Genomic DNA, 26,467 nt, shown 5'->3' on the forward strand with positions numbered 1-26,467 from the left:
GGACAGAAACATACAAAAGACGTGCATATCACTGCACACATTAGGCACAAACACACTCTCCAGTTTCATGCTCTCTGGAAGTTGTAAAGTTGCCTTTGGGCCCATGAGAGGGCACATTTACGGTGATAATTACAGTCATTATGTGTGCAGGCAGGTGGATGTTTCCATTCAGGATTATTATCTTCGGTGAGGGTGCGCTGGGGTTTATTGGACTATCTACTGAAAAAACGGAGCTCATTAAACAGACTTTACCATTGGCAAAGCACATTTCCATATTATACAGGAGGAGAGAGTGAGAAAGAGTGTGTGGGGTCCAAGGTAAATGAACGAAGGTGCAAGGACAAAGGCAAAACCGAAAAACATGAAAAACAGACGAGGAGAGAGAGAGAGAGAGAGAGAGAGAGAGAGAGAGAGAGAGAGAGAGAAAAGGGAAAGAGAGAAAGTGAGAGACGTCGAGAGAGAAAGAGCTTGCATGTGCGCTCCAGTGGCTCCTTAATTAAATGTTGAAATGTTAACGAGACATGCACCTCCTAATTAAAACTGGTCGGAGCGTGAGGAGGCCAGTTATAGAGGGGGTGTGGAGCCCTACCGAGCGCTCGGCTGAATCCAGCGCCACACGGACCGGGCACGGTGCCAACCGAGAGCAGAACAACACCACAAACAAAACCAATAAACAAATAAACACGTGCCAAACCAATCTAATTACACACACCCTCTCTCCCCTTCAACTCTCTCGCTCTCTCTCTCTCTCTTTCTAAGTGCTTCAGTAATTATAGACTAAGGCTGGAGTTTATCTATGGAAACCAATTCATTTGACCCATTTATACTCTCCAGATTGCTTCCCCCCATTATTAATCTTGCAGTTCTTTGCCTGAGCGAGAGCTTGCCATTTTAATCTTCTTTCTGATTAATCATGTGTGGGTGTTTATTTATGAGAATTTGTTGATATTTGAGCGCTTGTGTAGGGTGTGTTGAAAAATGCATATGTGCAATGTTTAAATAGCACTCTTGAGTGCACTTCTGAAATAGTTTCTTGCATTAGAAGTGTATTCATTCCTCAAACAAGCAGAAAAAATTTCTTTATGTATTTTACGTGAATCCATTTATGTTAGAATGAATTTCAGTGCAAATTGTTCATGGACATCAATTCAACTTTAAAGCACCATTGGTTGTGCGACATCTTGACATTGCTTTTACATAAAATCATTCTCATGTAAATGGTCGCATCACTGCAAAAATCTATGTAAGAATGGTTCTGCAAAGTCTTTACTTTGTTTTTATGTAAAGCATATTTAAATAACTTTATGCAACAATTTATGTTTAAAGACTGTAAACACTACATATAACCATACTTTTGTAAATAGTCACATTGATGCAACAATTTACATGGTTTTTCCATAAAAAACTATGAAGATACAATGTAAAGACTTTGCATAAGTATTATTACATAAATTGCTTAAGATTATGTACAATTTACACAATTCTTCACATAATTCCTATGAGTCCATTTATGTAAGTCAAATTAATTCCAATGCAAATTGTTTGTAAACTTCAATTCAATTGATGAGCACGAGGTTGTACAATCAATGTCTTTTCAATCAATGTTTTTTTATGACAAACCATTTTTATATAACTTCATGCAACAATTTATGTAAAATAGTTTTATGTAAAGATTGTTAAGACTTCCTTCAACCATGCGAGCGTAAATAGTTGCATTGATCCGACAGTTCATGTAAGAATGGTTTTGCACAAAAATTTTGTGAAGACTATGTAATGACATTATACATACATTATAACAAAAATTGTCGCATCAAATGAATTTACGAATTGAAATATCAATTTTACAGGGGTTGGAAGGTAAAATGATAAAGATCTGACCTTTTCCAAAGCAGCTCTTGCGGATATGTTCCATGTGTTTGCCGGTCCGGTCGTCGAGAGGAAAAAAACGGTGGTGTTCGGGAATGCGGCTGAGCTCCCGATGAGCTTTGACCTGTTGGGCTTTCAAAGCAATGGCCTGCTCCAGCAACCCCAGGTTCCCCCGCATTATGTCGAACATCTCGGACTCGTCCGCCACCGTTGAGCGTTGAGACAAGCTGTCGTCATCCCCATCATCATCATCATCATCATTCCCGTCCACGTCGGCATCCCTCTCCGACTCCTCAGACTGCACTTCGATAACCACAGGAGATGATGTGGCGGCCTTACTGGAGCTGTAACTTTCTGGCAAAGTGAGTTTGTGGGAAACATAGTTTTCCCTTACGTGGGATCCCTGAGTGGCAGTGATAACCGAAGGGGCTTCTCTCTCCCCTTCCTCTTCAGACCTAACATCATTGTACTCCTCCATGTATGCCTCTCCTTTTTGCATCTCAGACCTCAGCCCCTCATCATCATCATCATCATCCTCATCCTCATCCTCATCATCTTCTTCGTCATCCTTTTGTGTTTGCATCTCCTCAGTAAAATACTGGTGGTCTGACTCTTTCTGGGTCTCAGTGTGCATGTCCTCTTCTTTATCTTCCATCTCACCTGTATTTCCCATCACCCCATTCTCCCTAGTTACCAGAACTCCTACTTCGCTCCTTGTTTCCTCAGTTTCATATTCTTCTTTCTCTTCTTCTTCTGGTTCCCTAAAAGGGCTTTTATCTTGTGTTTCCACTGTGACGGGCTGTTGTTGTTGCGGCGATACGGGACCATTGTTGTGGTTGTTGAGGTGGGTCATTGAGTTGGCCACTATGTGCTGATAGTTGGAGAGATCCTCAGAGGATGAGAGCGTGGGCTTGTCTGTGCTGGATGCCTCAATGATGATACACTCTTCTGTGTGAGACAGAAAGAAGGATGTAAATGTTAAAATGTGTCATTTTTAAAGAATACGTTTAACCGTCGAGGTTTGACTCTCAAATTGTCCAGTACATACTATAGCAGCAGACGTGGATTGATAGTTCACCCAAAAAAAATAAGAATTCTGTCATCATTTACTCACACCTCAAACCTGTATGACTTTATTTATTCTGTGGAATATAAAATATTTTTTTTTTTTTTTTTTTTTTTTGTGCCATATAATGAAAGTCAGTGGGGTTCAATGTTGTCTTTCATTGTGTGGACAAAAAACACTGAGGCATTTGTGTTTCACAGAAGAAAGTATTTATTTGCAAGACTTTGTATTGAATCTTAAAGGATTTGGTTTTTATTCTAAACAGTTTTTGACAGCTCCTGCAGCTTTGTATACTCTCCGGTAATAAGTAAAATCTCTCTGGGTTCAGTTTTTTAACAGGAATACTGTCTCGCTTTCTTACTGCTCAACAGCTTATTTCCTGGCATTTACTGTCACCTTGAGAGAGTTTGGAGCTCCAACATTGACAGCAAAGAATAACCCAGAAAGTATGCGGCGCTTTTCATACATATGTCAATGATGTGACAGTCAACTAGTTGTTAAGTGCAATTCTGTTTAATATGGCACAAATCAATAGAGTTCACTCTCAAAACACTGGTTGTGATTTATAAAAATGTATCGGAGACACTTTGGGTACAGAGTGCGTTTTTCATTCACTGTGTATTAACATAATTGTATTTATTGTCCCAAACAAGACTGACAATCATATTCTGATTCAGTTTACATCCCTCACCTTCATCACCACCCTCTTCTTCTGTATTAATGCTCTCTGTGTTGTGTTTCGCTTGCTCCTCTTCTTCTTGCTCCTCTTCCTCACGCTCTTGATCACCAGCCTGCGGTGCCTGTTCTTCATCCTCCTCGTCTTCCTCCCTCAACTCCGTCTCTTCTCCGCTCCCCTCACTCTCTGCATTGAAGCCTTCGTCCATTGCCAGCTTCAGCGGGTGGGACTTCCTCTTGGAGGCGGGTTGCTCTGACTCTGCTTCCTGTAGGCGCCTTTTTCTGGCCAACGGGCAGCTCAAAGCACTATGGGAGAAGACGAATTAGTGAGAACAATTGACGAGAAATACAAGATGAAGGACTTTTATAGTACAAGTGGAAAAACGATGAAAGCATGCAAACTACACACACGCAAGCCAAGCATGACATGCTATATGGTCAGAAAACTCAGATGAGGAATGGAAGGATGTTGGAAATTGATCTGTAGGGGGCAGTGTGCTGGATAAAAGCCTTTATAAATCAAAGCCAGTTGGCTGGAACACTTAATTATACTACAATAAAAATAAGAAACAGAGAGAGAGAGAGAGAGAGAGAGAGAGAGAGAGAATGGAGGGAGTTATGGAGGCTGGAATTCAATAAAGCCCTCACCTAGAAAACCTTGCTATCGGACGGGCAACGGAGATAGATCTATAAACATGAAGCATCTCAAATGGCTTCCTGAATGTATACATGTGTAAATAAACATAACTGTAATATCTTTCCAATAATCAATACCCTGCCTAAAGACCTCAGTTAGGGAAAGCGATAGTAAGAGAGAGAGGGAGATTGTCATTATTAGAGGAAGAGATGAAGATCAAGATGATCTAATCTACAGGCTGAACAGTGTTTGTGATCAGGAAAGGCTATGTGGCCGCAGAGGGGGGTGAATCAGGGGCTACAGAGCACCACACGGGTATGTCATCTGTCGTACCTTCTGTGTCGGGCATATTTGCCACTGATATGGCCTGAGCCATTGCATCCTGGAGTGGGGCAGCTGAACAGATAGAGGGGGTCAAATTAGAGATGCTTTATAGCTTTTGTTTTTTCGTTGTGGTTGTGTGCTAAATAGTTCATCAGGAGCCGTATTTCCACGGACAGCAAGAAACAAACACACATAGATTTTCAAATTTAGCAAAATAATTGCTTCGTCAATAAGATGGAGCTGTGATTGATTTCCTTTTCCTGCGGCTACCCTTCTTTCGTTTCATGAAAGCCCTTCTGTCTTTTGCAGGAATCCCTAGTATTTTGTCAATTTGTTTCATTGGCATTTTCATTTATTACCAGCAAAACAGTGCTGAGATTTAAACCTGAATCATTTCCTCACGCTCACATGTGTTGATCAAAGATGATCTCTGTCTGTGTGTGTGAAGTTTGGTGATATATGCATCATGACAGATGGTTGCTGTGGCAGTGCATAGGCATCGGAACACCCATCATTCACAAACTTAGCTTTAAGCTACCAGTAAGTGTGTAATATTTCTGTTTACCATCTCATCATGTTTAAAATCCGAAGATTTTTGCAGTTTTTTATGGCAGAAAATCCCCCAAAAAAAGAAAGCAGGCAGATTCCATCTGGGTATTAGTAAAGTAGAGACGCACAATATAGCGGTGGTCAATCAATGTGACTTTTTAATATCATTATATATATTTACAACAGTTAGTTCTGGTTCTCGAATCTGATTGGCTGAGAGCCTTTTCCAGCCGTGCAATATTCTGCTCATATACACAGTGTATGAGATATATTTAATCCAATAAATTATATTAACCATTTCAGTTGTACCCGACTCTTGGTGGGTCTATGGTATTGGCCATACGCGAGAGACTGTTCATGAATTTTCTTGCCAATGATTTTTCTGAGGCAGGTCACCAGGTCTTTTTTATTTTATATATATATATAAAGCTAACAAACCCAGCTAGATACATGGCATATCATGTCTTAGGCATTTATAATTCTGATCTACTGCAGTATGAAAGCATCTTTCAGTCATCTTTTGAGCAGAGCTCTATTTAAGATCTGTGACAGAAATGGCCGTGAGCAGCTTCAGTGACCCTGGCGGCTAGCGAGTGTGTTTGATACCGTTATAAATTCCACTCTTGTAAACTTCATAGTGCACTTGACAGTGAAATGAGCTGAGAATATGAGGCTTTCATATCCCTTCCTGACACACAGATTTGGTATTGTTGGGTCTATAGGTACAAACTAGCAGACACTAGCCATTTGAAACAAATGCTTATCAGGCAAATAGGACCATGCATAAATAACCTTGGGACTCCTCGCAATTATTAGATTTCTATTGCTGTCAGTCATATTGTTGATGATAATTATTGTTGAAAATGAGTTTGTTACATTAAAATGGATTTTGTTTTTAAAGCGGCGTGCATTGTGAGTCAAATAATGTCAAAACATGATCAAACATGGATTTAAAAACAAAGAAAAAAATTGCTGCAGAAAAAAATGCCATATTTAACTTTACAGAACTAATCTGTCTTACCTCAGCTCCTGTCCAACAATCTCAGAGGGAACTGCAGAGGGAAAGACAAGGAACAGAAAAATAAGCTGAAAAATCTAAAGCTGCAAATAATTGCATAGAACCGCAATCAATAAATCACAAATATATACAGACCCCAGGAGGCCATATGCAGTAACATTCATGACTACATTACCAAGAAGAAACACACACACACACACACAGTACATATACATATACACAAACACCTGAGTCAGCCAAAACATCGAGCCTTGATGAAGGAAAAAAAAAGTACAATATGCACGAATCAGCACGAAAATATGATTAATTGTCCCAGTTCAGTTTAGTGGTGAAATCAGAGCAAAACTGCCGACGTGTAAAAAAAAAAGCCTTTCTCTAATCAATTTATTTGAAAACAATAAAAACAGTCAAAGAAAAATCACGCAAAGAAGAAATGATTGGAGGAATTTTGGCTTTAAAGAAATGTGTGGGGTTTAACGTGTTTAGCATTTCAACTCGTCCCTTTACATGACCATGTGAAGTGGTAACATTCGCATTATTTGCAGCAGGATACAAGAAATGAATGTGACGCCACTATTTCGCAAAGTACAATAGTATGGAACTTTTGCATTTTGTATTGAAACTCCACCAACAGAAATGAATAATTCATAACCAGAAGTTCATCTGACGGTCATGCTGCTAAAAGGATGACTTACAGCTCTGAATTAATTTTCTTTACTGTTGCTGGATGCCTTAACCTGTAGACTTTCATTGCATGCGTATTATTAAACACTTTTTTTATTTAAGCTGAGCGATGAGTCAGAATTACTGATGGTGTTATTTGACAGTATTCACAGATGCTGTCCATAGAGCTGAACTTTTATTGAACCCAGATCATCCCTCTAGAAACAAACAGTCGGGTAATCTGGTCATGCATATGAAATTGTAATATTTCAAAGCATTTTTTTTTTTACTTTCGACATTCCATTTGGTTGAATGCTCTTCTCACTCACAAAGCTCTATTTAAACTTACTGAATGCTACATAGTGAATAGGATTTTCTTGCAAAGGGACCTCTAGAGACTTCAAGAGCAGGATTATTTGAGAGAAGATAATATTAGATATGCCTAGAGTGAACATATAAGACATGCTCAGCTGACCAGTGAAAGAAATGAGTTTTAGAGGTGAGAGAGAAAGAGAAAGACAGAGCGAGAGCAAGAGAGAGAGGGTTCACTGACCTCTTCCTGCTTTGGACCGTGTGCGAGTGCGCTTGTCGTCAGTATCCAAACTCATCTGTCAGAGAGAAAAGGAGAGAGTTAAGACTACAATGATAGATGGAGGAGAAACAGAGAGAGAGAGAGAGAGAGACACGAACACACACACACACACACACACACACACACACACACACACACACACACACACACACACACACACACACACACACACACACACACACACACACACACACACACACACACACACACACTCAGGGTCACACCATACATTCAGGTTAATGAAGTCATGAATAATGTATAAAAAACACATTTCCATAGTGTAAATACTCACTGGGAGCACTATTTCTCTTTTATACTGCAAACACAAAGATAGAAAGATAGATCGATCAACAGAGAGATGGATAAACAGACAAAGAACACCAGAATGACAGATGGACAGACAGAAAGAAAAGAGAAAAAAAAAGACAGAGTGAGATATAGATAGATTGATAAATAGACAGATAAATGAACGAAGGACAGACAGACGGATAGACAGACAGACGGACAGACAGATAGATGAACGACAGACAGACAGATAGGTAGATAGACAGACAGACAAACAGATAGACAAACAGATTGACGGATAGACAGACAGACAGATAGATAGATAGATAGATAGATAGATAGATAGATAGATAGATAGATAGATAGATAGATAGATAGATAGATAGATAGATGAACCACGGACAGGCAGATAGATAGATAGATAGATAGATAGATAGATAGATAGATGAACCACGGACAGGCAGATAGATATATATATGATAGATGGATAGACAGACAGACAGACAGACAGATAGATAGATAGATAGATAGATAGATAGATAGATGATAGATGGATAGACAGACAGACAGACAGACAGACAGATAGATAGAGATATAGACAGAAAAATGAACGACGGACAGACAGTCAGACAGAGAAATAGACAGACAGACAGACAGACAGAGAGACAGATAAATGAACGACGGACAGACAGACAGACAGACAGACAGACAGACAGAGAGACAGATAAATGAACGACGGACAGACAGACAGACAGACAGACAGACAGATAGATAGATAGATGGATAGACAGACAGACAGACAGATAAATGGACGACAGACAGACATATAGATGGATAGACAGTCAGACAGAGAAATAGACAGACAGACAGACAGACAGACAGAGAGACAGATGAATGAACGACGGACAGACCGACAGACAGACAGACAGACAGACAGACAGACAGACAGAGAGACAGATAAATGAACGACGGACAGACAGACAGACAGACAGACAGACAGATAGATAGATAGATGGATAGACAGACAGACAGATAAATGGACGACAGACAGACAGATAGATGGATAGACAGTCAGACAGAGAAATAGACAGACAGACAGACAGACAGAGAGACAGATAAATGAACGACGGACAGACAGACAGACAGACAGACAGACAGAGAGACAGATAAATGAATGACGGACAGACAGACAGACAGACAGACAGACAGATAGATAGATAGATGAATGAACGACGGACAGACCGACAGACAGACAGACAGACAGACAGACAGACAGATAGATAGATAGATAGATAGATGGATAGACAGACAGACAGATAAATGGACGACAGACAGACAGATAGATGGATAGACAGACAGATAGACAGAGACAGACAGACAGATAAATGGACGACAGACAGACAGATAGATGGATAGACAGACAGACAGATAAATGGATGACAGACAGACAGATAGATGGATAGACAGACAGATAGATAGATAGACAGACAGACAGACAGAGACAGACAGACAGATAAATGAACGACGGACAGACAGACAGACAGACAGACAGACAGATAGATGGATAGACAGACAGACAGACAGACAGATAAATGGACGACAGACAGACAGATAGATGGATAGACAGACAGATAGATAGATATATAGACAGACAGACAGACAGAGACAGACAGACAGACAGATAAATGAACGACCGACAGACAGACAGAGAGATAGACAGACAGACAGATAAATGGACGACAGACAGACAGATAGATGGATAGATAGATAGACAGACAGACAGATAGATAGATAGACAGACAGACAGACAGACAGACAGACAGACAGATAAATGAACGACGGACAGACAGACAGACAGACAGACAGACAGACAGATAGATGGATAGACAGACAGACAGATAAATGAACGACAGACAGACAGATAGATGGATAGACAGACAGATAGATAGACAGACAGACAGACAGACAGACAGACAGACAGACAGATATATATATATAAATAGATAGATAGATAGATAGATAGATAGATAGATAGATAGATAGATAGATAGATAGATAGATAGATAGATAGATAGAAAAATGAACGACGGACGGACAAACAGATAGATAGATAGACAGACAGACAGAGAGACAGACAGACAGACAGACAGACAGACAGACTGAACAACAGACAGATGGATAGACAGAAAAAATGACAGACAGATTAAATAAAAATAATGGTTATATTGCAGTACATTTTTCAGTTTTCTCCTTCCTAACCTTTATGAACCCATCATCAGCCTATAAAGGACTGGCCCAGAACAATAAATGTGATTGGACGGACAGAGAGAGACAGCAGTGCATGGCATCTGCCAGAGGAGCGTTCACGGCCCCATGGCAAGCTCGAGTGCTAATTACAATAGCAATATTAACCGCAGCGATAGAAATAACACAAACACAGGCACTCCAAATCACTGTAATTCCTCCCGCACAGAGTCCCCGATCGCTACACTCGCTGCGCTTTCTGGCACAAAAGGAGCAGGTGTCAATCCCTCTCAGTCTCACTCACACACACACACACACACACACACACACACACACACACACACACACACACACACACACACACACACACACACACACAGACGCAGGGAAGTCTGCTCACTGTAAAGCCATCGGATCTTTTCTGCCAGCACAATGGCGCCATTAGCTTTGATTACTTTACTGCGATTTAAATGGAACGGAATCCTTGAAAATCCACGAAACTCTCTCCTTTTGACCCTCCGTGAGCGCTGCTCACCCCGCTCCCAGCTGCTGCCTTTAATACAGCGCTGGAGCTGGCAAGGGCACACTGCACTTTCACAGAGGAGTTTCTCTTTCACACGCTCCCTTTCTCTTTCTTTTTCATCCCTGCGCACTCTCTCTGGCAGTGCCACTTCCTGTTGATTGCCGACTTTTCAGCACGGGCGGATAATGAGTGTGTTGTGTTGCATTTGAGGGAGTTTGCGTATGGGGCGATGAAAGTTGGCTGTGTGTGTGTGTGAGTGTATCCGGGCAGACAGGTGCACAGAGTCTCTCTTCCTCTCTCAGGGGTGTTTTGATCACGAGCACGCATGTGCTTGAGCAACAAGCCGGCTTTTTGTGCGCCGATACTCTGAGCTCGACTTGTCAGCCTGGGAGGAAAGTTTTCTCACATAGATGATCAAGTAGAGACGGCGGACTCAAACACTGAGCGTTGTGTTTGTGCGAGCGTGTATGCAGTTCGCCCATCTGCGAGTCTTCTATGCCCTCTCTGTATCTCTCGAAACAAGCTTTGTAACTTTCTGACCCCAAGCACAAAAGCCAGGGGCAGATGGGTGTCGTTTTATTCTTTACCCACTGTAGCTTCCTCTAGTCTCTCACTGCCGTCTCCTCAGTGTCAACACATGAATCAAACAGGCCGTGAGGGAGCTCGCACGGCTTTCATGTTTGTGTAACCATAGCTACGCATCTCTTTCCAATAGGTGAGCGCATCAGAGTTTGCATTCCTTTTTTATATTTCAAATTCCACCTCATTAAATCTGCATGTTCGTGCAAAGGTGTTTGTGATGAGCAAGACAGTGTCATCTTTCTTTCGTAATATCATTCAAAGGCCTTTTAATGTTTTCAAACCTGTTCTTTCCCCTGCGTTTTTAATTACGGCTGTTGGCATGAGAAATGAGAGTGATTGTGAGAAGGAGGGAGAACTGGTAAAAAGGAGCATGGGGACGGCGAAATGAGCGAAAGATTTTGGCAGAAAAATGCGAACGCTAAGATAAGCCAACATATTTTTTTACCACTTAGAGTGGGAGAACGTCCACGCATATCCCTTCTGGCCGTGTGCTACATTATTAATTGTGTCCCTCTCTTCTCCATACAAGCGGACGGAGTCGCTCCTTCGTGCTCTTCTGACAGCTCTATGTAAATTGCTGGCTGGGGGCAATGACTTCACAAAGAAGGTCACCCCTCCTCCTCCGGTGCGCATAAATGAGCCTTTTATTCATTTTCGCATTTACAAGAAGAGGACGCAACCAGGCCCGGCGTGGCAACCATTGCAAGAGTGACAGGACTCCTGACATCTCCAAAATTACCTGCGGAAAGCATCGGCCAATAAAAGAAGGCCAATGCGGTCGCCAAGGAGATCTGAGCCATCCATCAGGGGAGCGGAGTTAACATGCACTCTCACGGCCTGATTGACAACCGAGAGAGGTTTATGTTTGTGTGTGTGTGTGTGTATAAACGCACACTTGCGCTGCTCGTCTCTCTCTTGTGTGTTTTCTTTTAAGAGCTTGTGGTAGCTTGAGAATAAGCTCGGCTCTGATTCCTTTGCACACAGTTGGATGACGCTGATCAGTCGGAGTTTGGTATTATCTAATTGGATGCTCTTAAAAGCACTGCCTGCAACTGCAACCCTTTAAACATTTCAAATTAGATCGATAAATCAATCGCTTCAGATGAACTCTTTCCATCAGAGTGGAGAAAAAAAACACATTTATGGGCCCACGGGAGAGAGCGAAGACTCTCTTACTCTTGTTTTTTTCTCTTTTTCCCATTAGAAATCTCTTCCAGTGAATTTCCCAATGCAGAAGTGAAAGAGATAGATGTTGGAAATGTGGTCTGTTCCAAATAAAAAGCATGTAGAAGAAAGAGTGAAAGAGGAGGAAAAGGGATGCATCCACTTAAAGCCAAAAACACACACCTAAGCAGAAAAAGGAAAGGAGGGGGGGGGGGGGGGGGGGATGAGAGAGAGAGAGAGAGAGAGAGAGAGAGAGAGAGACTTTCTTTTATGTTGATGAAAGATAGCAAACAAAAGCAGCTCAAGGACATCCCTGCTTTCAAACCTCTCCAGTTTTCCTAAATAATGCAAGAAAGCTCTAAAAACTAAATTAGGTTGAGTCGAACAGCCCAATTCTTCATAATTACGGGGCGCGGGACACTTTAAAATCTCAGCTCATTCAGAGGAGGGGGTTAGGTTGCTCTGCCAAAACCCATTCTAGGTCAAGCTGGCATGAACTGCGCACGTCGCCGTAATACAACGCTGACTTCCTTTCATAGTGTGCTGACAGACAGAACTTAGGAATGTCATAAATGTATACCCCTCTTTCGCCTCTAATTGTGCCAACTTGGCAGGAAGCCCACGTTTCCACGTGCCGATTGGCTGACGGGCTCGAGCAACTCACTTTGATTGGTCGGCTCTGCAGTCTGAGAGAGGGCCGGCAGCGGCTGATCTTGTCTCCTCGCGTCCAGCGCTGGTTCAGGAGTTTCCCCCGGTACTCATTTTCTGTTTGAGAAGAGAGGGAGAGAGAGAGAGAGAGAAAGCAATAAATGAAGATGAAAAAATGAAAATGAAGGGAAAAGACAGACACGTCAGCATCTGCGCTGGCAGTTGGAAGAGTTTTTGCGGAGCGAGGCCAAAGGAGTGTTCGGTTCGAAACGCTGTAACAGACTGATTCAGCAGTGAAACGGCCAGATCATCTCATCACCTGTCCACCTGCATCTGAAACCAGCAGCCTCAGCACACGAAACACAACCCCCTCCATCCCAACATTAAGACACACACTCACAACCATAGACCTCATGCCTCCCCCCCCAAAAAAAATTATCATTTTAATTCAGAAATTAAAAACTGTTATAAATTATACTATAAACAGTTGCCTTGTCACTGATCCACATATTAGACTATAGAAAAAAAAGTGATATTTGTCTTTGGGTGTAAATGCATTAAATAATATGATATATTGACAGCACTATGCATTTATGTGTTGACTGAAAGGTGCTTAATGTCATATGTGTGAAGTGCCAGTTTGACAGGTCCTGATGGGGGCTGGGCCTTTTACACATGTGACCTATGCACTTCTAATTAAAGAGAGGCGAGAACTAAAAAAAAAACCTCACACTCGCACATACGCGCATGCATATGCATGCTAAAGCACCCCAGCTGGAAGCTCTGTCAGTCTGCTATTAGAATCAATCACTTTTGTGCATTTTTATTGAGCTTTTAGCAGGCAGGAGTGTAAGAGAAGGGAGGGGTCGCAAAGACAGAACCGTGCTGGGGGAGGGAATTTGGTCAGTAAATAATGAATCAACCATAAATCAGATTTTTTCCCCTCCTCCTTTCTTTTTTTTTTCATCAGGGTAATAGTCCATCTCTCCATAAACCAGCAACCCAACCCCCCTCTGGCACACACATGATAGACACGCATGATAAAAAGATAAAAGAATGTCCCAATAAAATCGGATCCCCTTGCTTGTGCTATCAAATGCAGGGCGTATTAAAATAATAATTATATTCATCAATGAGCACGAATCAGCCATTGTTCATGAAATCTCACAGCTGACACCCCGGTTCATAACTCGCTTTTGTTTAGCTGTCAACAATACCGCAGGCATCAAACTCTTTAAAGTTACGTGAGAAAATCTTCTGTGGATTTCAACGTTCGAAACACATAAAAACATATTCTAACCCTTCAAGCTTTGCCTGTGAGATGATCAGAGGACATCAGAGAACTTTGTGTTGTAGCACAAAGATCTTGAATATCTCTGTCAAGCCTAAAAGTCATATTACATTTTTTGGTGTGTTGAGTAAAAATGATTTATGTGAAAGTTCTTTCAATATGTTTGAAAAATATATGTATATATGTGTGTATATGTATAATGTGTATGTGTGTATATACATATATATACATACATGCATATATATATACACACACATATATATATATATATATATATATATATATATATATATATATATATATACATACAGTACACACACACATACATATATATATACACACAAACACACACACGCATACACACACACACACACACACACACACACACACACACACACACACACACACACACACACACACACATACATATATATATATATACAGTATATATACACACACACATACATATATATACACACACACACATACATACATATATATATATATATATATATATAGAACACACACTTTTTTAATTTATATACATTTAAAAAATTGGGTCTTTTTTAGTTAATGTGGCAATTTGTTTATCAAAATACTTTTTGAAGCTATTGTTCCTTCCATTTGCAGTTTTAAAGAATTTGGGTTCTTTTATCAGAAGAATCATCATCTCTATAATAACTTTTGTTTTCAGTTTTGGTATATTGTAGTAAGAGGTATGAAACATCTGCCATTCTCCTTTTGCCTTTTCTGCTCTCGACTGTGTCCTTTCTTTTACTTTCCTCTCTTTACCTTTATCTCAATCTGGTGTTTTCTTCCTTTAAAGTAGGCTTCCATCTGTTTCTTATTGGGCACTAAAACTCACCTCGCGCTCTCAGAGAGAGAGAGAGAGAGAGAGAGAGAGAGAGAGAGAGAGAGAGAGAGAGAGAGAGAGCCAAAGAGCAGGAGAGCGAAAGAGAAAGAGTTTGCTGTCAGTAAAAGAGGAGCCTTTAAACATGCCGAGCTTCTGACTCTGTCTCTCTCGCTTCCCCCTCTAACATCTGCCCTTCTCTCTTAGCAAGCACAAAATAAACAAAGCAGGCAGATCTGATTTGCCTCCTAAAACTCAGCGCAGCAGCAACAACAACCCAGAAAAAGACAGGCAGGATGCCAGTCATCAGAGTTAGAAAGCTGTAGGGCATTGTCAGTAAAAGCATTTCCAATGCCCCTTACACACACACTCCCACGCCGGCACGGAACAAAACGCTTATTTATCAACTTTCAGCCCTCTTCTAAAAAGTGACTACAACAGCACTACTGTGCATCCTTCCCCCCCAACGCTCTCTCGCTTTTTCTCGTTCTACAAATTTCAAGCCAAATAAACAGAACCGCGAGGCGCAAAGGGCTCTTTAAAATCTCACCGTAAACCCGGGCCGTATAGCCGACTCCACACTTTCCGGCCTTCTGAAATGGCACAGCCTCAATAATCCACCCCCTCTATAACCTTGATGGCTCAGGTGCCACTCATTCTAAAGGGAAAGGCAACCTTAATAAAGCGAAACAGCTCGTCATTTACAGATGGGCTGGAGAGACTATTATCTGATTGGCTGCTGTGAATGTTCACTTTAAAGTATTACACTACAAGAGGAACAAGAGATTAATAAATGATCTGTGATAGTTGTGCTACTGCGAGACAGTCAAAGGAGACAGAGATGAGTGTAAACAAATCAAGAAAATCATGTCATGCAGCTGAAATCCATCATAGTGATGCCGAGTCGTCTGAGACAGGGATAAATCCATAGTTTAGATTAAATAGGAATGGATGCCTTCACGGTAATCCACGGGCGACACATCTGCACTCTCTGCTCTAGTTAAGCAGGATTTAACTTCAACTTTGTGATTAGAGAACAAGCAGAAAGCTCTTAGCAAGAGCAAAGGTGAAAGAATAACGCTAGCCTGCGAGACACACTCAAACCTAATTATATATAAAAAAACAAAAACAATACCACCTAAATACATTTAACATTTGTGGTGCATTCATTGTATTATTCTTTTCAGAAGATTAAAAAAATCGACTTTTTCCTGAGAGTCAGCAGCAAGTAATAAAATTAGATTCTTCATGTCAAAACGAGTGCCTTTGAGAGCTACGGGCTCTCGTTTTTTTTCTTTATGACACACCACGAAAAACACCATGACAACCACAAGCAGCAGAAAGAGGCCAACTCAGAGAGTGACTCTGCGTTAAAGGAGCAATGGCAGAATTCACCTTTGTCTGGGCTTCTTAAATACACAGACACCCTCTCAAGGATACGGACAAGTTAAGAGGTAAAATTTCAATGTTCTTTAAAGCTTCTGTTTAGGTGTGTTTCCAGTCCTGTGGAAACGCAGTAACTTAATTCTAAAATGATTCGTTCAGATATGTTCACTCAGTGCCTCTGTTTGTAGGGCTGCATCCGATAACACATACTACACAAACTCATACTATTAAGAACTAACTTAAATAAGTACCTTAGATACCTGTGATTTTGGACACAGCCTAGATATGTGTGCACGTCTTTTGGTGTCCAATGAGTACGTCACTGAATCATTCACTCAACAGATTATTTTAAAACCCCGGGTCATTCACAAACAAAACAAGTCTTATTATTCTTATTATAATAAAATATCTATTACACTCTAATACAATCTGCGTTCAAGTCTACTAAAAGAAAAATCTCCAGAAATAAATGTTTTAACATGCGTGACTTACATGGTGAATAAAGTAAATGAACACGATATCTTAGTTCATTCAGTGTCAGAGATGTCTCGTTCACAGGGACAGTTCACCCAAAAATGAAAATGATGTCATCATTTACTCACCCTCTAGTTGTTCCAAACCTGTATGAGTTTCTTTCTTCTGCTGAACACAAAACAAGATATTCTGAAGAATGCTGGTAACCAAACCAATGGTAGCCACTGACTTCCATAGTAGAAAAAAAAAAATACTATAGAAAGTGAATGTGTGACGTCAACTGTCTGGTTACCAACATTCTTCTAAATATCTTCTTTTGTGTTCAGCAGAAGAAAGAAACTCACACAGGTTTATAACAACAGGAGAATGAGTAAATGATGACAGAATTTTCATTTTTGGGTGAACTATCCCTTTAAAACTCGACTTGTTCATTCAAACGAGCGTGTTCGTTCAGGAGGTCAACCAATGATTTTGCTTCTTCACATCCCGGGCTCGAATTACATTTGCTCGTGCCATAGTCAAATTTTAAAGGCAGGAAAGGCTTAAAAAAATTATCTATATGTAAACAAGGACATGTGAACGAACGAGAAGGATTCTTAAGAGATTAGTTCTAAACACCGACCTCTAAAAGCAGGAAACCACAGTTACCCAAAACTTAAGTGAATTGCATGTAAATCAGCACACGTGAGTGAACGAGAAAGATTCGTTCAAAACACCGAACGAAACAATGGCGCGGTTGTCGCGCAAGACTAAAACAGCACAAACATGCATTCTAAATCACCGATCAATTCAGCTGCACGCAATTCAGTGTTTCAAGGCTTAAAGGCTGCTCTAAATGGCACCTTTCTTCACTAATGATAGGGGCGACCCTGACCCTCGGCCCCAGTGGCGTGGCTTTCTGCTGTGCTCTGAATGAGAAGAGCGCAATTTGGCCCAGCTGCTCCATTCCACATGTTTATTACTCTCTCCTCTCCGGCAAATCCGTGGCACCTGCTGCAGCACTGTATGCATCTTTATTTCCCCCCACTTTTATATCACTAGTTTCCTGTCCTATGGACTGAGCGATAAACATTCGAGCGTTTAGCGCCTTTGGACAACCAAAATGAGCATTAGGGTTGGTATGTCGCAAACACCCCCTGTTTGAATATGATAGGAATTAATCCGCGGATAAGATTAAACGGCGATCTGTGAAGACACAGATTTCATGATGCTTGTGAAAAGAGCGTCTGCGTGCACCAGATGATCCGCTATAGAACTATTTGTATATAAGACTGAGCACATTGTTCGGTTATATATTAACTGACAGAAATAATTGAGAAAACTTGCAAGGATTCCCCCCACCGCACAGATAGCAGCATCCTATTTGATTAAACTCTGGAGGTTCCTGACGACTGCGCAATTCTGCGCAATTTCCGCAAACAGATTGATAGGATCTTGTGAAAGTTATTACAAAACCAGTTTCTAGGCGAGCGAGATAAAATAAACGACTCCATGAATCAATGTTGCGCTCAGGTGACCTTTATTGTTCACAGTGCTGAATATTGTGAAGTGGATGACGCTAAAATGCGGTAGGCTACCAACACAACATTAGCAGCAATATTTGTCAGTTGATAGGTTAGGCTTACATGTTAGGGGATGCAAATGTTGTAGTCCTTTTTCGCTATATTTCTCAAAGCTTTGATATATTTTCATACAAATTAGTTGAGGAATCTACAACTTATCTCAAATATCAGGGGAAGTTGTATAACAGAAAACAAAGGCATTTTAAATTTAGTGCATGCATTTACTGTGGAGGTAATCAAATGTATGCCACTCTCGGTTTATAATAAATATGTTAATTCACAGTGGAAAACATTATAATAAAAAAATTGTAAAAAAAAATGTTTTGCCTTAACAAACAGTGTTAATCACTCTCAAAATGTAGTATATACATTGTCTCATCTTCTCTTTGCAAGTTCAGTTGAAGTATAATGGAAAGTGTTACAAGCCTCAAAGTTTGCTTTGCATGTTATTTTTATGAGCAGATCTATATCAAATTTATAAAGAGAACCTGTTGATTCAGATGACAGTATCAATCTGAAAGTTTTTTTCATTTAACATCCATTAACACAAATCAAATTATAAAACAGAGATGAAATTTCCCTTATTTTTCGATCCCGTAACTCCTTTATATTGTGACTTACAACTACTATCTTCACCTCATGAGGGCAGTGCTCATGTATATGGTTATTTCACCTTTGTAGCTCATGTTTAATTAGTTAAACTGATGGTGTTACACATCAGCCTGTTGTACAACAGGGAGTTCTCCTCTACACCACTGATAGTGGAATTACTGGCTGTCATTGAGCTAGAAGCCTCAGACGATGAGAAGTTAGAAACACTTAAAGCTCACTAACTCCAGTTACTTTTCACATAGCATTAGGCTTCTGGCTCTAGGACAGCCATATATAACATGTATAACAAAAACAATAATATTGAAATCCAATAAATTGTATATATAGCCAATATATTGCACACACACACATTATAGGTTCACTGTTATTACATGATCACATCTGACTCCCAGATAAAACACATTCACGTTCACTACGTCCACCATCTTGGTTGCAGGTGCTTTGATATTATACTTAATACAATAGTGAAAGACTAACACATCAGCCTGAATACTGAGCAATATGAGACACAGACGCATTAATCACTCATTAGAAATGAACAGGGGCGGGGATGGATGCAGAGAACGGGCGTTATTGCCTCAACTCTCATGACTTTTCTTCTGCGCATCTCACCAGGGGCGGTTGACATTTAAAGAGAGCATCTCTCCACTCTGTTTTCTGCAGCAGAAAATCAAATGGCCACCCCTCCTTCTTCTTCTTCTTCTTCCACGCCATTCGTGCACTCGGCCGGGAGTCCTGCGCTACGCCCATTGTTCGACCTTAATTACACAGAGCCATATGGAAGCAACTCCGTATGTGTGCCAAAAAGATGGAGATTTTATACAACTACATGACAGTGAGCACTTACAGTGCGATCACGCCGAACCCAGGCGAACAAATCAATCGGAAAAATTATAAACACACAAGCACATACACGCGATAAAGTGGATTAAGAAATAAACAGTTTTGACTAACGCACGCCGCGCGCATTAATCAGTACGCTATTTATGCGCGAGAATAAGAAGTCAGATATGGAATATTGACACGGCATTCCCGATTGATCTCGAGGATCAAACCAAAGTGGGAAAACAAATAGGCATCGCTGCGTTTGTACAAGAGCGCCATATCTGACTGTTTCTCCATCACTTTTACCATGTCAACTCCACACACTCTCCGCTGGAGCCTCTTCTAGCAGGGAAGCATGGACACACTCACACTATCGTTTCCGAAACAGACCCGCTTGTACGAACTATAAGCCAGCAAACATCTTACTTCAAAGATGATAAAAATCAATCGTCGATCAAACAAGTGCGATGAGGATAAAATATGAAAATTAAGCGGCACCCTTCAACGTAAAAGCCATTAACCTTGATCTGTAGGGCATCTCGGAATGGGATGATCTAGATATGTAGTCTACATCCTTGGCTAGCAAATGATATTATAATACAGCGTGACACATTTATAATATCGTTTAACAACTCAACCCATGACTCTAAACCATGAGTTCAGATACATATCTCAAAGATCCCCCTGAGGGATCTTCTTTTTGGTAATCAACAAAAAGAAAAAAAACTATTTATATTTCCCATATAAAGCCAAATGACATGATCATGATTACCTGAGTGGGGAAAAATAATCCCGAAAGCTCTTCCGACAGACGCTTCTCTCGTCTTCGACGTGTATATTCAGTACGCTGTGAGACAGTTTGGGTTAAAATATCCCATTTATAGATTTTTCTAAAAGAAAACTAAACTCTACTTCAGTAGTATCCCGATAGATTCAGTGACAGCGGGGAAGAGATTCGGCTCTTCGCGGGTGCTGCTACGGACGAGCGAGGATCCAGAACGGGGCGGTATGAACGCTACTTGTTTGTAAGCAAAAACATGGCTTCATTTGCCTTTGTCAGCGAGAAAACGTAATATTGACTTACCTTTCCCTCATGAGCCATTGTCCCCCACCTCCTCCCTCCGCCCTTTGCCATGACATCACGAAAGCTGTAGTAAAACCTACAACATCGATGGGCTGGGCTTTGAATATCCCCCCGCAATAACTCAACGGGCATGTGTACAGCCATGCACACTCTATTTCATACTCTTGTCTTTCTCAGTGCACACACACACACACACACACACACACACACACACACACACACACACACATGATCGCTCTCCCTCTCCCTCTCTCTAACACCCACACCCACGCTCCAACTACAAGGGATTTATACAAGTTCTCCTTTGTGCCAGAAACAAGATAATCATAAAGGTTCTTTAATGGTTCAGCAAAGAACCATCTTATTATCAAAGACCACGATAGCTCTTATGGATATTGAGTCGGTTATGGTTCTTTCGAGATTATTTATTTTTTTGATATTACAATATATTCAGATCAGTAGCCTATATTTGCTTCTCAATCCCTTGAAGCACCAGTATGGTTTTGAAAAGAACTAGAGAGTAAAAAGTTCTTTAAAAAAGGTTATTCTGTCGCATATGCAAGCTTTATTTTCAAGAGTGACTGAAAAACGCTGGCGGATAAGTAATAGAGCAAATGCGTGTTTAAAACATCAAATACCTCTTATAGTTCAGAGTGCGCGTCGGGTCGCTGTTACTTTAAATTCTAATAGCGTAAGCTGCTTATTTTACTCCCAGTGATTAATCTTTAATATTGCACAAAAGCATGCATATGTCGCTGGTGTTATCTGAACCCTCCCTCCTGACTCTTTCCGAATGGTACTGTCCAGTGCAGTGATTCACACAACACACATTTCATGGGCAATGCCCCACTGGTAAAGTTGTATTAGTAAAGACTATTACACTATACTGTCATCTATGTGTTATGCATTGGTATATATATATATAACTGTGCTGCCAAAAGAGTTGGGAGACAACAAAAAAATGGGAATTCAACACCGTACTGTCTTCTTCACTCAAAACAGACGAATGTAACTTGGAATGACTCCTAAATGTTGCACACACCGCTGTTGTGGTTTGTTGTTTTGTAACCATTAGTGAAAATGACAACCATTCATTACAAGCCATTTGAGAATATTCTCCACAAATGCCACTCTTTATCTTCTGTCTCCATGCTGCACACGGGGGGAATTTTCAAAAAGCCAACCTTCGCCTTTCAGAAATTCTATTAAGTTCTTATCTCTTTGCGGCAGGCTCTTTTTTGCTGTCCCATTGTTATGCATTGGAGCTGAAATCAATCACGAAGTGTCCACGCTGCATCAATATGATTTGAGTTGCCTCACTAACCGAGACACAATCCAATAAACAAAAGACAGAAGAGAAACCATACCTAAAAAATATGTTGCACTCCCCTGCCATAAGTACTCAGAATGAGATTCACAGTAGCGAGAATGGGACATGTGCGATTGCTTCTTCAGCAGTCTCAATGAAAACTTTGAGAATAAATGGTAAGAGTAAACACATGGGAGCACACGTTCAACATTTGCGCTCGGCTAGGCTTCAGGACCCCAGACAGCGCTTTGGCCCAGTACCATGGACAGCGACCCGGAGGAAAAAGACACCCGCCGCTTCCTCTCTTTTGACAGAAAGATTAAGGTTGTGATGTGTTTTAACAGAAATGCTGAAAGGGTTAAACAAAATAATAAGATCGGAGACATTGTGTAATCATGCGGAAAATAAGATACACATGCACTGATCAGTGTTCAGTTATTCAAAAACTTGGGGTCGACATTTTAAGGGAATTATGTCAACAGTTTATTTTTAAAAAAATATGAATGTGCTGACGTGATGCATAATGACAGTCCTTATGTGATGTCGATGTATGATGTTCGTTCCGTATACTAAACAGCCAGTGTAAAATTATATTTTTAAAAATGAGAGAAATCACTGCTTATTCTGAATTTTTACAGAATGCAGATCTTTTTTTCTTGTTTGCAGATCAAAATGAATAGCCAAATACAAAAGAATTACATCAAAAAGAAGATGTGTTTGATAAAACTACAAGAATGATGTTTGACAGGAAACGCGTATTATTAAACATGTTTGATAAAATCTTTGTGAGGACGACTGGCAACAGCTGGTTCTTAAATTATAAGACTAGAATCTTTAGACATCGCACACTACATGACTTTAAACACCGACTGAGTGCAACTGCAACAAACTCAGTCCGTTTGAGCATGATCAGTCGTAACAACCAAATTACATGCATAATCTGCCTGACAGTCGTTAAGCGTGTCCCCAGTTTAAACCAGGTCGCTATGTTACCTACAGGCGAACGGGCCTACTTTTACACTAGTCTAGTGTACTATGACTAAATTGTAATCGAACTTTTGTGGCCACTGAAATGCTATCTTATATCAAATAAGGGGTACGCTGTAAAATATTTTCAGTATTATGCAGTACAACATCTGTTTGCATTTATTTAACTTGACAATCATTTCTGTCGTTTAATTTTCAGTTTTAAGAGCTTATTTTTTTCAATCAAATTCAAAGTGGTCAAAAAGCAGGGATTTTTGCAGGTTATAACGTCGACACCACTTTTTCTTTACAAATTAAAAGCAGCAATTAAGCTTAATTTTAACAATCACAGACAGAAAAACAACACTGTAAAAAAAAACATATGATCAATAAGTTATAACGACATGTTTTTTTTTACATTGCTTTAACTCATCAAAATAAGTTAAGATAAATAACTTTTTTAGCTATATAAGAATCAACTTTGTTTGTTTTGTCAGTTTAATGTAATTTTATTGATATTGAAATGTAAGGTTTTTATTTTATTTATTTTTTACAGTGAACTTTTATAGCCCTCTTGAATGTTAGTCAGTTGTGTCAATTCATAAAGTCACAACTCGATTAAAGCTGTTAAGTGTCATAAACAAATTGGTTTTAATGTCCTCAATATATCCAGAACTGTCCAACTGCGTTGCAACTCCACTGAAAACAATTCACATTCTTTAACGCGGTGTGTCTCTGGAGCGCATTCAGGATGCCTGTATAAATATTGCATAAGGGAGTCAGCTGAGAGAATGGGCCGGAGGGGCCCCAAACTCCGCGAATGGCCTTGACAGATGGAACAAGCTGACAGACAACAACAGAAAGAAAGTTTGAATGCGCCTCTGGGCTGGTATTGTGTCCGCAACAGTCCCCCGGGAAACAAACCGCCCTTTGTCTAAACACTTCAACAGCTCTGAAGTAAAAAAAGGTCTAGACGAGGTTCCTGGAAGTTATGATTTGTATAGATGTTCTATATTTAGATCTCAATATGACGAGCTTTCAACACATGCCTAAAGCGACAAAAAGGGAATGATAAACTATAAAGCCTCACAATAGCGAGTGAAGCAAGACGAAATCTGATATGTATTCCGATAAACACATGCGTTAAATCATTCAAAAACAGTCATTAAAAAGAAATAGATAATTAAACGAATATATTATGTTAACGAGTAGGCTATTAACATAAAAACACGGTTCATATAAGATACAATAAATGCTTAGGCTATACACTGCCAAATCTCGTGTAGCCTACCAGCAGTCTAGCCAACTTTTTAGACACCTGTTAATCAAACCATTGTCCTTGTGTACAGTTAAAACAGCCAAATAGGAGACAGCGAAGTCTAACTGACCTAAAAAAGTCCCACACAGCTTCATGGTTGCGGCTCCGAGTTTCCCATAAGCGTCTGGCAAGTCCTGAGAAAGTAAACTTGAGTGGAAAAGTTGAGGACAAAATTACTACAACTTCTCTTTGAAAGGAGCGAAGGAGGGGAGCCGGCTGACGTCAGAAACCTGCCCAGCCAATCAGAGACCAGCATGTGGGTATTTGTATCCTACCTCCGCAAAACTCACAGCCAATCAAAACAATTGTCTTCAGTTCTCAACAACAAAGCCTTTAGAATGCCAACAGAAGGGACTACCGGCAGCTGTGCGCTTTCAGCTTATAAGAAGTTTCTCAACAGTGCTAACTAAGGGGGGAAATCATGCAGTCACAAACTAGATCACGCTGCAGAATAGTTTTGGTGAATTTGACAGTGAATCTCTGTTCATATTAAAACCGATATCTATTGTATTTTTTTTTCTAATGTTTACTTGCATTTCCTATATATCGAAATCTCCCTCTAAAAATCCAAGTTATCCTTAATTAAAAGTTCATTAAAGTTATATAGGCTATTTAGGTAAATTTTCTGTCACAATCACACATAGATCCACTCACACTTGAACTCACACATAGTCTATCAGATGGTTTCCTTATAATATTGATAGTTTTAAGCTTGAATGACATTTAATCTGGCCTTTAACAATAAAACAAATCACTTGAACAATTACTCAACAACCTCGTTTGGTTACATTTTGTAAAAGAACAGCATTTTTGCTGTAAACAAGTATTTAGACAAAGTGAGAGTACATGTGTGTCTCCTTTACTTTAAGCTTTGTAATTTATTTCTATTAAAACATTTTTTTTTCTTTTTATAAAAGAATTTATAATATAATTTTCTATATTATAATAGAATTCAGTCAAGTTAAAACTTCAAAAGAGTACTTTACTAAGGAGACAACAGTATCAGTGAAGAGTTTGAGAAGAAATATTAAACAAGCGACGAAGAAAACAATGAAAATATCAAGTGCAGTTCTAATCAAGCCATCATTTTGACAAATACATATCATTATATAAAACATTCTATATAATTTTGTGTATTCAGTATACAATACTAGCTATGAAATTTGCATGTAAAAAAGAAAAAGGAGGCCAATTGATGTTTAAAATCAGTTTCCATTACAGAATGATATTAAACACAACAGGTCATTTGAGATGAGCTGGAAACGACACTGTGGTCGAAATGAGTGACTTGAGTGACAACAAAAAAGACTATTCTCCTGTGATGCATGCATTACCACTGTTAGTTGACGGATGCAAAAAGAGTGTTAAAGAGGTCATTTAAGTCCACAAGGCCAAAAGTGCACAGAAACACCCACATGCATGAGCCTTAATGTTTGTAAGTGAGGCATTTAGAAAAAGCCTATTCTGTGTGGCCTGATTCTCTTTCAATTTCTCTCTGAGACAGAATTTCATCTTTAAGGGCCATTTATGAGGAAACCTGTGTATTAGTTCACAGTCATGATTTAAACCGCAACAAAACTGTGCGAAACAAAGCAGCCCGAGAGCGAGGATCATCTCTTTTTCAATGGAATTACGACTCCTCTTTTGGGCAAGAAATCATCCCCTCCTAATTCGCTCACTCGTTTCTTGCACTCAGTTACATCATTAACACATACCTCTCCTTCAACCTCTTTAAAATGTGAAGCACCCGCTCACCCAAAACAAACAAAGTCCAGGAAATAAACGTCTGAATCGAGCGAGGGGGAAATGAGCAGCATAAGTGAAGGGTGTGGAAGTCCCCCAGTGGGTTTGGCAGGGTCTGGGCTCTCTTTTAGCAGATGGCTCCTCTGATAATCGTGTCCTCTCTAGGCCCATCTCCATGCCCCGACTCCGCGTTGCCATGGCGAGGGGGCCG

General features: G+C 40.1%; 1 protein-coding gene across 4 annotated transcripts in view; it reads right to left on the reverse strand.

Annotated features, from left to right (window-relative positions):
• myt1b (myelin transcription factor 1b) overlaps window positions 1-26,467 on the reverse strand; it is a 92,501-nt gene that overhangs the window by 19,025 nt on the left and 47,009 nt on the right. For all 4 annotated transcript variants that reach the window (XM_082144493.1, XM_082144494.1, XM_082144492.1 and 1 more), the window contains exons 3-8: window positions 12,853-12,953; window positions 7,352-7,406; window positions 6,139-6,169; window positions 4,578-4,640; window positions 3,624-3,913; window positions 1,879-2,814 (exon numbers count right to left, since the gene is read on the reverse strand). In XM_082144493.1, coding sequence (XP_082000619.1) covers window positions 1,879-2,814; window positions 3,624-3,913; window positions 4,578-4,640; window positions 6,139-6,169; window positions 7,352-7,406; window positions 12,853-12,953 — 1,476 coding nt within the window. The remainder of the gene's footprint in view (window positions 1-1,878; window positions 2,815-3,623; window positions 3,914-4,577; window positions 4,641-6,138; window positions 6,170-7,351; window positions 7,407-12,852; window positions 12,954-26,467) is intronic.

Source organism: Leuciscus leuciscus (genome assembly GCF_965113295.1).
Source record: "Leuciscus leuciscus genome assembly, chromosome: 18".
Classification (NCBI taxonomy): domain Eukaryota; kingdom Metazoa; phylum Chordata; class Actinopteri; order Cypriniformes; family Leuciscidae; genus Leuciscus; species Leuciscus leuciscus.